Source organism: Peromyscus leucopus, chromosome 20, assembly GCF_004664715.2.
Source record: "Peromyscus leucopus breed LL Stock chromosome 20, UCI_PerLeu_2.1, whole genome shotgun sequence".
NCBI lineage: Eukaryota > Metazoa > Chordata > Mammalia > Rodentia > Cricetidae > Peromyscus > Peromyscus leucopus.
The window spans coordinates 34,395,320-34,407,914 of record NC_051080.1 but is presented as its reverse complement, the minus strand read 5'-3'; the positions used below and the strand labels follow the sequence as shown (position 1 = coordinate 34,407,914).

General features: G+C 49.1%; 1 protein-coding gene across 3 annotated transcripts; it reads left to right on the top strand.

The window, feature by feature from the left end:
* Positions 1 to 770: 770 nt before the first annotated feature.
* Positions 771 to 10,156, top strand: LOC114694378 (apolipoprotein L3-like). 3 transcript variants are annotated; one of them, XM_037197304.1, is made up of 5 exons: positions 771 to 884; positions 3,777 to 3,850; positions 6,057 to 6,177; positions 8,490 to 8,749; positions 9,796 to 10,156. In XM_037197304.1, the coding sequence occupies exons 2-5, from the start codon at positions 3,826 to 3,828 to the stop codon at positions 9,888 to 9,890; spliced, it is 501 nt and encodes a 166-aa protein (XP_037053199.1). In that variant the 5' UTR covers positions 771 to 884; positions 3,777 to 3,825; the 3' UTR covers positions 9,891 to 10,156. The 3 variants fall into 3 exon arrangements, with proteins under 3 accessions (XP_037053199.1, XP_037053197.1, XP_037053198.1); XM_037197302.1 differs by having other exon boundaries at positions 8,490 to 10,156; XM_037197303.1 differs by lacking the exon at positions 771 to 884 and adding an exon at positions 1,287 to 1,454 and having other exon boundaries at positions 8,490 to 10,156.
* Positions 10,157 to 12,595: the final 2,439 nt, after the last annotated feature.

Genomic DNA, 12,595 nt, shown 5'->3' with positions numbered 1-12,595 from the left:
AAAGGGGCCTGGAGACCACCTGTCATACTGTAGCTAGGAAATCCCTCAGTTTACAAGAGGGGACTAGGGAAGGGTTTTCCTCTGGGATGGGCACATGGGGCCCCTCAGCTGTTGGATTTATGTAAATCTCCCTTCAATCACAGACTTTGGAAGCTGTCTATAGCCACATGTGCTTCCTGATGTTGAGGGAGCTCTGTGTAGAACAGAAGAGAGTCCCAAATATCAACCTGGAACCCCTCAGAGCAGACAGTGTGTGGAGAGCACCTGGGTTCAGCTCTGCAGTCCATGAAGCCTGAGGTCAGAGCAGGCAGGAAAACAATGTCCCTTCTCCCTCTTAAGTGTCTTTTGCTAGAACCTTGACTACCTTCCTCTTGGTACTGAACTCCCTGGCCAGCCTCATCACCAGCCCTGCTACAGCAGCCCTCTATTCCTCCATTCCTAGACTAGTTTTCCACCCTCCTGAACTTTCCCCATCTACAGAAAGTACAGAGTGTTGTATATGAAATGTGCCCGTGAATGTGGAAGGCCCAAGTTTACTCTCTCTCCTCAAATCCTTCTGAGAACAAGCCTTCTGTTACCATCCCAGACTGATATGTTTCCTTTTTTCTTGAAAACTGAGCCAAAGTCTCATCGGTGACCTTCACTTGTATCTGACCCGGCCAGAGCTTCTCGTCAGGAGGGTGGTGTCCGTCAAGCACCATGCAGGGTGTGTTGTTTTATCATGAGGGGCCACAGACCAGACATTTTCCTTTCACTTTCGGACCCTGGGTATGTAGGACCTAGATTGTGAGTTGTTTGTGTCTCAGACGTGTAGCTGGTGACTGCATTCACATAACTAAGGATAGCTGGGACCCCTCCACACTTGGCTACGGGAAGATTCCTAGGTGAGTTGGGGATCTTCTCCCCCAACATGTTTATCCTCTCAGGGGCTGGGGAGGAGGAGGAGGAGGGTTATGGCCCCAGAGTTTACACAATAGTGCAGACCCCAGGCTCAGCAGCAGCATGGCTGGGCTTACAGTCAGAATGAGGTCGTCTGCTCCTCCCCACCCTCCACACTCAGCACAGGAGAAGGTGTGGAACTCCTCAGATGAGATCACCAAACTGCCTGGTGCCTGACCCTGTTTGCAGGTCTGCCTGAGACATGATCATGGGGCCCTAAAGGGATGGAAGCCTTTGTCCGGGGGTTCATCAATTTATATAGCTACAGAACAGAATATGGAGGTGAAAGAGTCTGGGGACACAGGGACATCAAACAGTGTGGCATGGACACTCACAGCTGCCCTTGAAGTGCTGTTCCTGTACCAACGAGAATGAGGTTTTGGTAAAGACATACAGGATGACTAAGGGGTGCTGGCACTTCTGACCTTGTTGACTGTGCTCTGTCAGGCCCAGTGGATAAACTGAGGCAGAGCAGAGAGTGACTTGTCTAGAGTACCTGGATGGAGGCTGAACAGGTAGGTGAGAGGTCACACTCCTTTGTCCTCACCTGGCCTCTGCCTAGACCGTGGGGCACAGAGGAGGAAGCCCAGGCTGTCCTGGGTGTGCAGGTGTGGCAGGGAACCAGGGAAGGGGAACGAGAGTGGCTCAGTGCAGAGTCCCCAGGACCATCTTACCCAGCCTTACCTAACCCTAGGGCAGACTCTGCTGCAGGGTGTGCTCTAGTGAATCAGAGGGGCCCAGGAGTGTTAAGTCCCCAGGATTTCTCTTCACTTCAGAGTCAGGGCTGTTGTCTCCCTCACCTCTCTGCCCTGACTGCTGTGTGGCATGGGGTTTGTCACCCTTCTCTGTGTCTCTGTCTTATCCCCTGATAGCGGGAGCCAGGATGGCTGCCCTGCTGAGCCCCAGCAGGCTGCTCTCCACCTGTGGTGCTGGAAGGCTGTGATGGCAGAGAGGGCACAGGAGACCCTGGTCCCTCAGTGCCAAAAGTATGAGAGAAGGTGGAGGATCAGGATGGACACGTCACTGGTTGGAAGAAGGGAAGGGGCTGTAGGGGAGGTGCAGGCTGGCCCAGCCACGTAGGTGAGGTGAACAGGGCCATAAGTGGTGCACACTCTAAAGGTCGTTGGAAGAACTGTGTGTGTTGTCCTTCAGTAAGCCTTAGAGTAGCTAGGGATCTGAATGTACAGACCGAGTCACCCAGCTGTCACAGTATGTGCGCCTGCTCCCCTGAAGCTGGAGCTGATCAATGCCCCTCTGCCTGCCTGCCATGCTCTCTGAACACACTCACGTTCCCAATCTCTGAAGGAAATGTCATCAAAGAGATCCTGAAGTTCTGCACCTGAACTGGTTAGCTTGTCCATGGCAGCATTAGGGACTGAAACAGAGCCTTAAACACATTCATGAGATTCCACCACGAAACTGCAGTTCCAGCACTTGGTGCTCTTAATCTTTAGAGCTAGAGTCTCCATAGGGTACCTCAGCTGTCCTCAAACTGCCAGCAACCCCCCTGCCTCAGCCTCTGCAGTGCTGAGGTTAACCCAAGTGCAGTGAGATCTACTGTTTATTTAAGGTTACTCTGTACTAGTGACTTTAGAGAGACTACCCACCCCTGTGCACTGCCATGTGAGTGAGTTTTTGCACTTTATTTGTACAACAGTGAGCCTCAGGTTATGAAAAAGTTCAATATTGAAGCTTTTTAGTCCAGTAATTTTGCTTCTAGAAATAGTTTACAAATAAACCCAAAGCAGAAATTTTTTCAAGAGAGTGTTCATCCACTGCTGTTCACATGATGGCTAGAAAGGGGCTCTCCTCATACTCTCTCCCACTGCCCTCCCTCCCTGACTTGATTCCTCCTGTTCACACTCACCACCAGCCTTCCATATACTGCACAATCTATTCTGTGTCCCCATCCCAGGGAGATCCTGAGACCCCATAGCCCTCCTTGTTACTTAGCCTATCTGGAGAGAGGGAAGGAGGGAGTGAAGAAGTGGAGGAGAGGGCAGAGGAGGCTGCAGATGGATGTATTACATAAGAGAACAGTAAATAAAAAGGGAAGAAATTGCTTGAGTTTGAACATTTAGGGAGGAGGTCAGAGGACTGGATGGGTGAGAGCAGGCACAGGAACAGGGTCAGACAGGACTCCAGTCCTGGTGGGATGCAGGATCCTGCAAAGAGGGAGGATGTGGGCTCTGGGAGAGTACTGTTGTACCTGTGATTTTAACCCCTGTCACAGGACACAGGCCTTCATGTGGGTGAGAAGCCACTCACAGTCACACGTGGAGAAGATGGAATGCTGCTGTGTAGCTAAGGGAGTGGAGATTCACATCTTAAATATGTGGTATCAACCAGAATATCTTCGGGTTAAGTCCTTGGTCTAGCATTATTGTGAAAATTTGGGCCAAACCTTTATGATCTTCCCTCCATTTTAAAGTGGAGTTCACAGACGTCCTCATCTCATGAAGGATGTTGTCTCCTAATGAGGTGTGTATAAGGAGCCCTTGTGTCACAGACATACAGTAAATATTTCCTATTATCAACAATCCCCATGAGTTCCCACCAAGCAGTTGACAGAACACCTCTTCCCATTTCTCTCCTGTGTAAACAGTATATTGCTTTTCTCCATGGCTATGTCCTTAGCTGGTGGCATCCTCCCTGGACAAGGACAGGACAGGAGGGCTCTGACTTGGCCAGGGTGAGGGGAGGGTAGACCAGATGACTGACATCTGGAAGGAGCAGTGCAGGGTCCGCTGGGGATGGAGCACTCTGGCTGTCACTCCTTTACCACCTGACTTCCCTCAGTGTCACCATTGTGTCTCATTTTGTTATTCTCCCTCCAGCCTGAACACCTGAGGAGCTGTGAGGACAACCTGTGATTGTTCTGAAGACATGGCAGCAAGCAGGGAACCTGATGGTAGGCATTTCCTTTTTTCTGTCTTCTTCCATCTCACAAAGCTTCCAATAGGGAACGGTTCAAATGCTGGACCCGTTTCCTTGTCCAAAGCAGGTCCTTTTGGTCTCAGTGCCTCACCTATGTGTGGTCCCTGTGTATGTAAGTGCGCTGTCCTGACTGTGTGACATCCCCCAGAGGCTCCTGAGTTAAACACTTGGGCTCCAGTTGGTGTTGCCATTTGGGGAGGTTATGGAAGTCTTAGGACATGTAGCCTTACTAGAGAAAAGTCCAAACCTGTGGTGAGCTTTTAAAGTTTATAGACCTGCTTGTCATGATGTGTATCTTAATCCCAGCACCTGGGAAGCTGAGGTAGGTGAATCTTTGAAGCCATCCTGGTCCACACTTGAGTTCAGGGTCAGCCGGGGTTACACAGTGTGACTCTGTCACAAAATAAAATATAATAAAATAGGGCAAAGTAAAATAGAGTTCCTAGACTTGCATTCTATTCTTCTTAGTTGAGTTTCAGATGTGATCTCAGTCTCCAGCACCTGCTTCTGTCCCTTAACCAACACTCTGGACATCTATCCCTATGGAGCTGGAAGCCAAATGAATCTTCATAATGCATTTCTGACATGGTGTTTTATTTCAGCAGCAGAATACGAGCCATCTGTGAAGAAACTGAGAACACTCTTCTCTCTCTTTCTTTCTGTCTCTGACTGTCTGTCTGTAGGTCTCTCTCTCTCTCTCTCTCTCTCTCTCACACACACACACACACACACACACACACACACAAAGTCCCATGGGTCAGTGTCACAGGATCCTGGAAGGCAGTCCTGCTGAGCACAGTGCAGAAGGAGAGAGTTGGTTCCTGGGGTTTCACAGGCAAACACGGGCTTCATTGACAGTTGGGCTAGAGTCATTCCTGTGATGTTTTGGCACAGAATGTGGCTTTTTTCTGTCCACATTCTGAGAATTTACAAGGGGAAAACTAAAATACAATGGAGTAATTTCTTTGTTGGGGAAAGAACAAGACAACAAAACATTGACTCTGTGGATGGTTGTTAATGTGATGCTTATACTTGTCTACAATGAAAAAAAAAGCGGGACAGAAGGAAATGAAAATGTTTGTCATTTTGCATTTGGAGAGAATAAGAGCACTCGGGAGCTCAGTGTCACCTATTGGCTGTGACTGTCAAAGACCTAAGAGGCTCTGAGGGGAGGCCCCTCTCTGCAGTGGGACAGTGGGAGGAGGCAGGAGGGGAAAGGACCCAGCCAGTTAAGCTCCTGCTTGTGAAAGGAGAAAGCCCCGAGCTGTCTTGCTCCTGGAGAGCCATTGCTTCAATGTGCAAAGCTGCTGTCGGTGTGGCTGGCAGTGACAAGGGTCCATCCCAAGCTGGCAGCCAAACCTGGCAGTCCTGTCTGTGGGCACTGGCTGTGGAGTCATGAAATATGAAAGAGTCGAGTGGTCACTGGTGATTTCTCCATGGTGTCAGAGAGCCTGAGTCCTTCCCATGTTCAAGATGCAGATTGGAATTCAGTCCTTTAAAACAAACTCTACTATTGACACAATGATCTGATGGAGAACCCACTAGTGGCCTGAAAGTCACATTTGAAGGAACTGTCACCACTGTGTTTGACATGTAAGAGGCTCATGGTGGATGGAACAAGGGACTTCAGCAACAGGCCTGTGATTTCCCTCAGTAATGGAAGCCCACGTCCATGATGAATATGCATCAATTTGGTTCTAATAAGCATCTCTTCCTGGTATGGGAAAAGACCAGGGTCACTAAATCTGCATATGGTATCTCCTTTGTATGTGTGGAGAACAGTCAGAGTATAAATATTTGCAGAGGGAGGTGAACACAGAGAGACACGTGTGTGCATATGATAGATAATGAAATGATGGATAGATAATAGAGAGTGGACTTCTGGTATCTCATTGTCAGAAGAACCCCAGTCCCATAAGTAGCACCCTATATTTATGGCATCATTTGGACTCTATTACCTTATTTCCTTAAAGTGTCTGTCTCCAAATACAGTTGTTGAGCCTCGGAGCTTTTTCATATGAATTTGGGAAATATCACTGAATGTCCAAACTGGGTGTCCCCATTAGGACCCATGGACAAATGTTCAGGAACATGGCATCTCTCCATCTCCTGCTACTTGCCATTAAATCTCTTCCACACTGGCTTCTAACCTCATTCTTTCTCTTGGTAAATAATGGCAGGACACAACATGGAAGAATTCACTGATTTACTCACAAAAACACTCTGTAGAGAGGTTCTGAAGCACCTGATAACTGAAGAGGGAGCCTGGGAGGCGTTTGTGGAGGCAGCAGAGTTGTCAAGGTAACCTGCACGGTGCCCCCAGCACTGCCTGTTAGACCATGAAGATGAGGGTTTTCCTGGGCAGGCATACCCACTCTAGGCAGTTCTGGGGGGGAGGGGGGTTATGGACCCTCCTCAACCATCCAGAAGGAGAGTTTCCACCATGTTATTCCCTGGTGGAAATCATCTCAAGGTGACTAAAGATGTCACTCAAGGTGTCAGGACCATTCCTGCCATCTACTAATTATGTGACCTTGGCAAATTAGTAAGCACTTCCTGAGTTTCAGCACCATGAAACTGCAGTGTTAGAAAATGAGATCATGTGTGTGGAGTTCTTAACATGTGGCCAATACACCATGAGTGCCCCTGAAAGTTATCACTGAGAGCTACCTTAGAAAATGGGAAGGAACAGGATCAAGGGTCTTCTGTAGGTCTGAGGAATCAAGAACTCACTTGGGTTCAGGTCAGAAAAGTGTGGACATGGTGGTCAACATGTCCCCAGGTTCTGTCTCAGTCACTTTCCTCCCATCTGAGGAGCTGGAACAACAGCAGGGTCCTTGTGTGAGCAGAGGAGGCAGAGACCCCACGGTGCAGCTGCAGAGCTGGGGTGACCCTGACTGTCCTTACTGAGATCTGGAGCGCCAGTGTGCTCAGTAGGAATGGGAATTCAGTCTGAAAGGACGTGGTGATGACAGCCTGGGTGAGCAACAGGTCAGGGATGGAAAACCAAGTGCCAGCACCCTTCCCAAAGCCCAGAGACCAGGGCCAGGGTCACAGCCACAGATCAGGAGGGACTGTGAGTGACCTAGAGAGGAGGTGTAAGTATAAGGCTGGGACAGCAGGGCTGGAAGGAGAGGGAAGAATTGACAGCACAGGAAGGGGATGGTCAGGGTCCTAGCAGAAAACATGTAAGAGGGAGAAGGGACATTTATCCCACCTGCTTCAATGTCATGTTTCGTGTGTGTGCAGGGCTGTGCTTGGGATTGCCCTTCACACATGTGTTTCCTTCAGAGTTCTCCAGTGGCTTTTGGGTTCTCTTCTCTTCTACACAGAACTCCCTAAATATTAGCAAGGATGTGTGGCTAGAGAGTGCTTCCCATGTCAGTGTGGTTGGAGGACGGTTCAAATAACTAGAGAGTCTGATGTGACCCCATGTCCCAATCCCAGAGAAAAGTCCTTCCGCTAATACCTTGTCCAAATTCAGGGGATTTCTGACCTTCTGATGACCACAGGTAGTCTCCAGATCCCTTGCATCTTTGCACATGGCCTTGCTATGTTCAAATATGACACGTTGTCAGCTATGGTGTCTGTTAGCCTGGTGACCTCTGTCTACAGGTGTCTGAACTAGACCTGCCAGGTGGGGGTCAGGAGTGAGTGAGGGGTGTAAGTCAGTGTGGAGTCAGGACCAGTGGCAGCTGACCTGTATTAGTAACCTGGGGCATGCACTGACCTTGTGAGTTCCAGTTAGGGAGGGAAAGGGCTTTGTGCATCTGCAGAGGACAGACATCAGGCACAATGATCTGGAGGGTCCCTTGTGGCTCTGAAATGTTTCTTCTTTTTTTGTTTTATTATTAAATACTCAGAGATATCCTCATGGCAAAGTCTGAGGAAAGAGTTCCAGTGAGCCTCCCTCTGACACCAGCTGTTAATGAAGAACTCTCCAAACCAATCACAGGATTGAAAATGTTCATGACCAATCATAGGAATCACATATAAGATTGTTATCACATAGTTACAGTTGATCATGGAGCAAAGAGGATTAAAATAAGCCAATGAAAACATCTACCACACAGATCTGAGAGAGCTTCAACAACAGATCAATTCCAGTGATATGGCCTCATGGGAACCTTCCTAAGGTCAATGCCATTGGCTTTCAGCACCTCTGGAAGTCAAAAATGGCACCAAAGTTCCCACCACACCCCACATCTTTAAGGTTTAGCATTTTTATAGGAAATTCTTGGGAACAGATGTATCTCAGATCCTACATTTTCCTACATGCCCTTGCCCATCTACAGGGTTTCCTGGTAATGATGCTATTTCTATGATTAAAGGCATTGTGATCAAGTGCCTCTCACTACAGTGTCATTACTCTACTGTACACACTGAACCCTGTGGACTAAGGACCCTGAGTATCTATGATATATATATGTATATATATATATACATATATATATATATATATATATATATCCCAAATGCTCATTGGAGATGTAAAATTATGGGTCTGTATATATTTTTCCCACTGGGACTGTATTATGAAAGTGAAGTTTGAGTAAGATTTTAGCTTTAATTAATAACTGTTTTCCTCATGCACTTGACCTCTTCTGTCACAGTGAGCAGGAAGATGCACTGCGTGATGCCCTGACTGAGCGACTAGCACAGGAGCCCACAGATGAAGATGATGAGACTCAACAGGAGCTGCAGAAGAAGAGGTTTTTGGAAGAACTTCCTGAGTTGAAAAGGAACCTTGAAGGACACATCAGGAAGCTCCGAGACCTGGCTGACCATCTTGACCAGGTGCACAAGGACTGCACCATCTCCAATGTGGTGGCCGACTCCACCGGCATTTCCTCTGCAGTCCTGGGCATCCTTGGTATAGTTCTGGCACCCTTTACAGCGGGGGGCAGTCTGGTGCTCACAGCAACTTCAGTGGGGCTAGGAGCAGCAGCAGCTGTGACTGGTATCACTACCAGCATTGTGGAAGAATCAAACAAAGGGTCAGATGAGGCTGAAGCTGAGAAGGTGGTTAATGCCATCATGGACACACTACATGATATTTTAATGATAATTCCTAAGATCAGTGTCAAACTTCATTCTATGCATGAGGATGAAGACAGCCAAAAGTCCAAGCAACTGTTACTTGCCATAAAGTCGGTTGCTGGCATTTGTCGTTCATTCTGTTCTTTCAGAATAGCCAGTGCAATCAGCCTTGCACGTGGACTTAACCTTGCAAGAGGTCTCAGTGCTACAAGAGGACTCAGGGTTGCAGGAGCAGGCCTTAATTTTTTATTGTTTGGAATAGATATATACAACCTTATAAATAACTCAAAGGATTTGAATAAAGGAGCACAGACAAAGAGAGCTGGAGAATTTCGGGACCTGGCTAAGAGCGTGGAGGAGAAGTTGCAGGAATTGGAGCAGATCCACATAGCTCTGCAGTCAGACTTATTTCAGTGACTCCTCCCTCAGCAGCTAAGAGTTCAGGGGAGAGGACACCTACAGGGGGCGGGGATGTGGAGGTACACTGTCATAAGGGAAATAGTGTGATGTTAAGTCTGTGGATCCTAGTGTGTAGTGAAGAGTTTGTATTTCTGTGTCTGAGCACAGCAAGGTCAATGCAGACAGCCAGTGACTCAAGGAGAAGACAGAAACTGGAGTCTGAAAGAAGGAGCCAGAGTGACCTAGAGAGTGGGGAGTGGGACTGAACATGGTGGGTGTGAACAGGGAGGGCTGTACAGGAACAACCAATGAGAAAGCAGGAAAACTGGGGAGCTGAGAATGGGAGAAAGCCAGAGTGGGAGTTCTGGGTATGGAGAAGACACAGCAGGCAACCACATCCCCTCCCTGACGGAAGGGTCCCCATGACTTCTAGGCTATTCTTCCAGCATCAGCAGGATCAACTCACCCTGTGTCCTCCAGGTAGTGACCTCTGGACAGTGACAGTGATGGTGATGGTGGTGATGAAGATGATGTTGAGGATGGTGGTGGTGACAGCAGAAATATGGAGTTCTTGAGAAGTAGCCAGCCCTCCTAGGGGACAGGGTCACCTGAGAGACCAATGTTATTAAGTGAATGTCTGTGTGCTGTGATGGGTCATTGTGGGTTCTGGGGGTAGAGAGTCAAGGCGATTTGCATAAGAGGTCAAATAACATGTGGTTTGGAGACAACTCCACTGTGAAAGGAGACTTAGGCTGTGACCCTAAGCTTCTTCTGCGGGAGGGTGGGATTGGGGGATATGCTGGCTGAGATGCTATCTCAAATGAACAGGCTTTGTTCCTCTTGTCTTCTATAGACTCTTGTTTAATAAATATTAACTAACTGGTATAGAAAAAATGGAGTAAAAAGCATAAATTACAACACAGGAAGGTGGCATGGGACCAAAGATACAGGCCATCAGGATAACACAGACCATATTTTTGATGGGAAGCTATGGGCAAATGCCAGGCTGAGGCAGGTGGGAATCAGATAGCATGGTGGGCTGCAACAGGGATCACGTCAGGGCTTATGGATGCTAAGCAGGATAATGGTGACACTCGTCACAGTCAATGTGTCTGTTCTATTCTCAGCTAACACCAAGGATGTCAGGCTTGGTCCCCCACTGACAGCACTGGTGACCCTTGCAAGCCCCAAATTCCACTGCAATGGCAGAGGGGCCATGAGGGACAGAAGGTTGGGGTTTCTCATGGCTGCTCTTGATGGTTGGACTCAAGGCAGGGTTGGGTCTGGCAGGTTTTGTTAAGCACAGTAGAGGGTGGGGAAGCCCTCAGTGGGATCAGGGAGCTTCCAGGGCTCAGCGTGGATGACAGAATGCTTGAGACATGACAGGGGATCCCAGAGGGTCAGTGTCTGATGTAAGTGCCAACTCCACTGAGAAGTGGAGGAAACAAAGAGATGGAAGAGGACAAGGTCCTAAGCCTGGCCATCCTTGGTCTCTTGCCAGTAAATCTAGCCCTGGGGTGCTGCTACTGAAGCAGGATGGGGACAAAGGCTGACTTATGAGATACAAGGACCTTTGGGGGGTGCAGAAATCTCACACAAGCTGTCCTTGAGGAACTATTCTATGTCAGGCTTTGTGGGGAAACTGAGGCTGCAGGAGAGAGTGGCTTGTCTGGGATTCCAGAGAGGAGGCTGAGCAGTGGGGGGCAGATTGTATCCTCTGGGCCTCACCTGTTCTCTGCTCAGCCTGTGGGGGATGGGACAGTGGCAGTCTCTGTCTTGTGCATCTGGGTGAAGAATATGATGCACAGGACATACACCCACCTGCTGGGATGAGACCTCGCTGGCTCCAGGAAGACAAATGTCTCAACCTCTTTCCCACGGGTCTCCATGGTTACTAACTACCTGGCTATCTTTGCCCTTGTTTTGTCTCAGGGCAGCAGAAAAATTCTTGGTTCTCGTAGACTCTGGTTTGTCTGTCCACTTCCTTATGGTTGACAGTCAGTTCTTTCCCAACTTTTTAGACAAAGCAAGTTGTTCTGACCCCACAGTGTCTCCATGCATACTCTCTGCTCTCTCCCTGCAGTAGATGTGGGGTGCTGTGGGAACCTCACTGGGTCCTAGAGAAAGAGGCTGCACATCTTGTTCCTAGTTACCAGCTCTGGCCTAGTATAGGGATCATGCCAAATCCACTGGTCCTGGGGGAGGAATGGGTGTGGATCACGTGGCAATTGTAAAGTGGAGTGCCCTAGGAAATAGGACATCCAGGGCAGGGAGAGACTGGGCAAGCCTGCATGGTGCACGTGGTGTGTAATGACCTCGAAAGGGAGGCAAAGAGGGGAATTTTGGGGGCTGGAAGAGCCCAGGACAGGGTTCTGGAGTCCTGGAAGTTCCCTGTATTTGAGGGGAGGGGGATGAGGGAGTGACTGCAGCAGGGAGCAGGGCTTGTGTGCCATGTGGAAGCCCTTGAACCTGACATCAGGAGAAGCTGGATGTCCTGACCCCTGTGTTCCCTCCTAAAGCAGAGGGAGGATGTCCCACTGCCACTAAATGCTGTGCAGACAGCCTCAGTTCTGCCTCATCTGGAGAGCTCAGCACAGCTGGGGTACGAGGCTCCCTCCTGGGCTTCCAGCTCACCAGGAGCAGGACAGAGCAGACACCATCTGAGACCCCTCAAAGCACCTACGCAGGGGACACTCATCCAAGAAGGCAAGAAGTGTTATGTTCATGGCAGGTTCAGAGCTGACCAAAAGAGCCGCCCTCTACCTCCAATGCTGAGGATCCAGGGTGTTGTGCATGCTAAGGAAGCACTGTGCCACATCTCCAGCCCCAGAGGATCATGGGAAATGAGACCCTCAGGGTGGACGCTCTTCTAATGTTGTGAGGTCACTCAAGACTCAGTCTCATCCTGTCTGCCCATCATGCCAGCTCTGTTACCCCACTTGCTCACCTTCACAACATCTCTAGAAGAGGGTGTGGACCCATTTTATGGATGGTCCCCATGTTTCTGGGGTCCTGCAGCCTGTGAATAGGAAGAAAGAGAAAGAGACAGCCAGCTCTCCTGTCACACCTGTATCTGTAGCAAGAGCCCCAGAAGTCCTTTTGCAGGCTTCTCTTCCCTTCCTGGCCTGTGTCACATGGTCATTGTTAGCTTGACCATTGCACATGACTAGAATCCTGGATGTCCAGTGTCCCAGAGGAGAGGCAGGCATGGGGAGGGGCAGAGGCATGGCTTCTGCACTCAGATGCACTCAGGGATCCCGGGAGCCACTGTGCTGCTGTG

Coding starts and splice junctions, on each gene's coding strand:
- LOC114694378 (XM_037197302.1), top strand. CDS start 3,826: ATGGCAGCAAGCAGGGAACCTGATG. Junction 3,851..6,056: donor AGCAAGCAGGGAACCTGATG/GTAGGCATTTCC, acceptor AAATAATGGCAG/GACACAACATGGAAGAATTC. Junction 6,178..8,489: donor GAGGCAGCAGAGTTGTCAAG/GTAACCTGCACG, acceptor CTTCTGTCACAG/TGAGCAGGAAGATGCACTGC.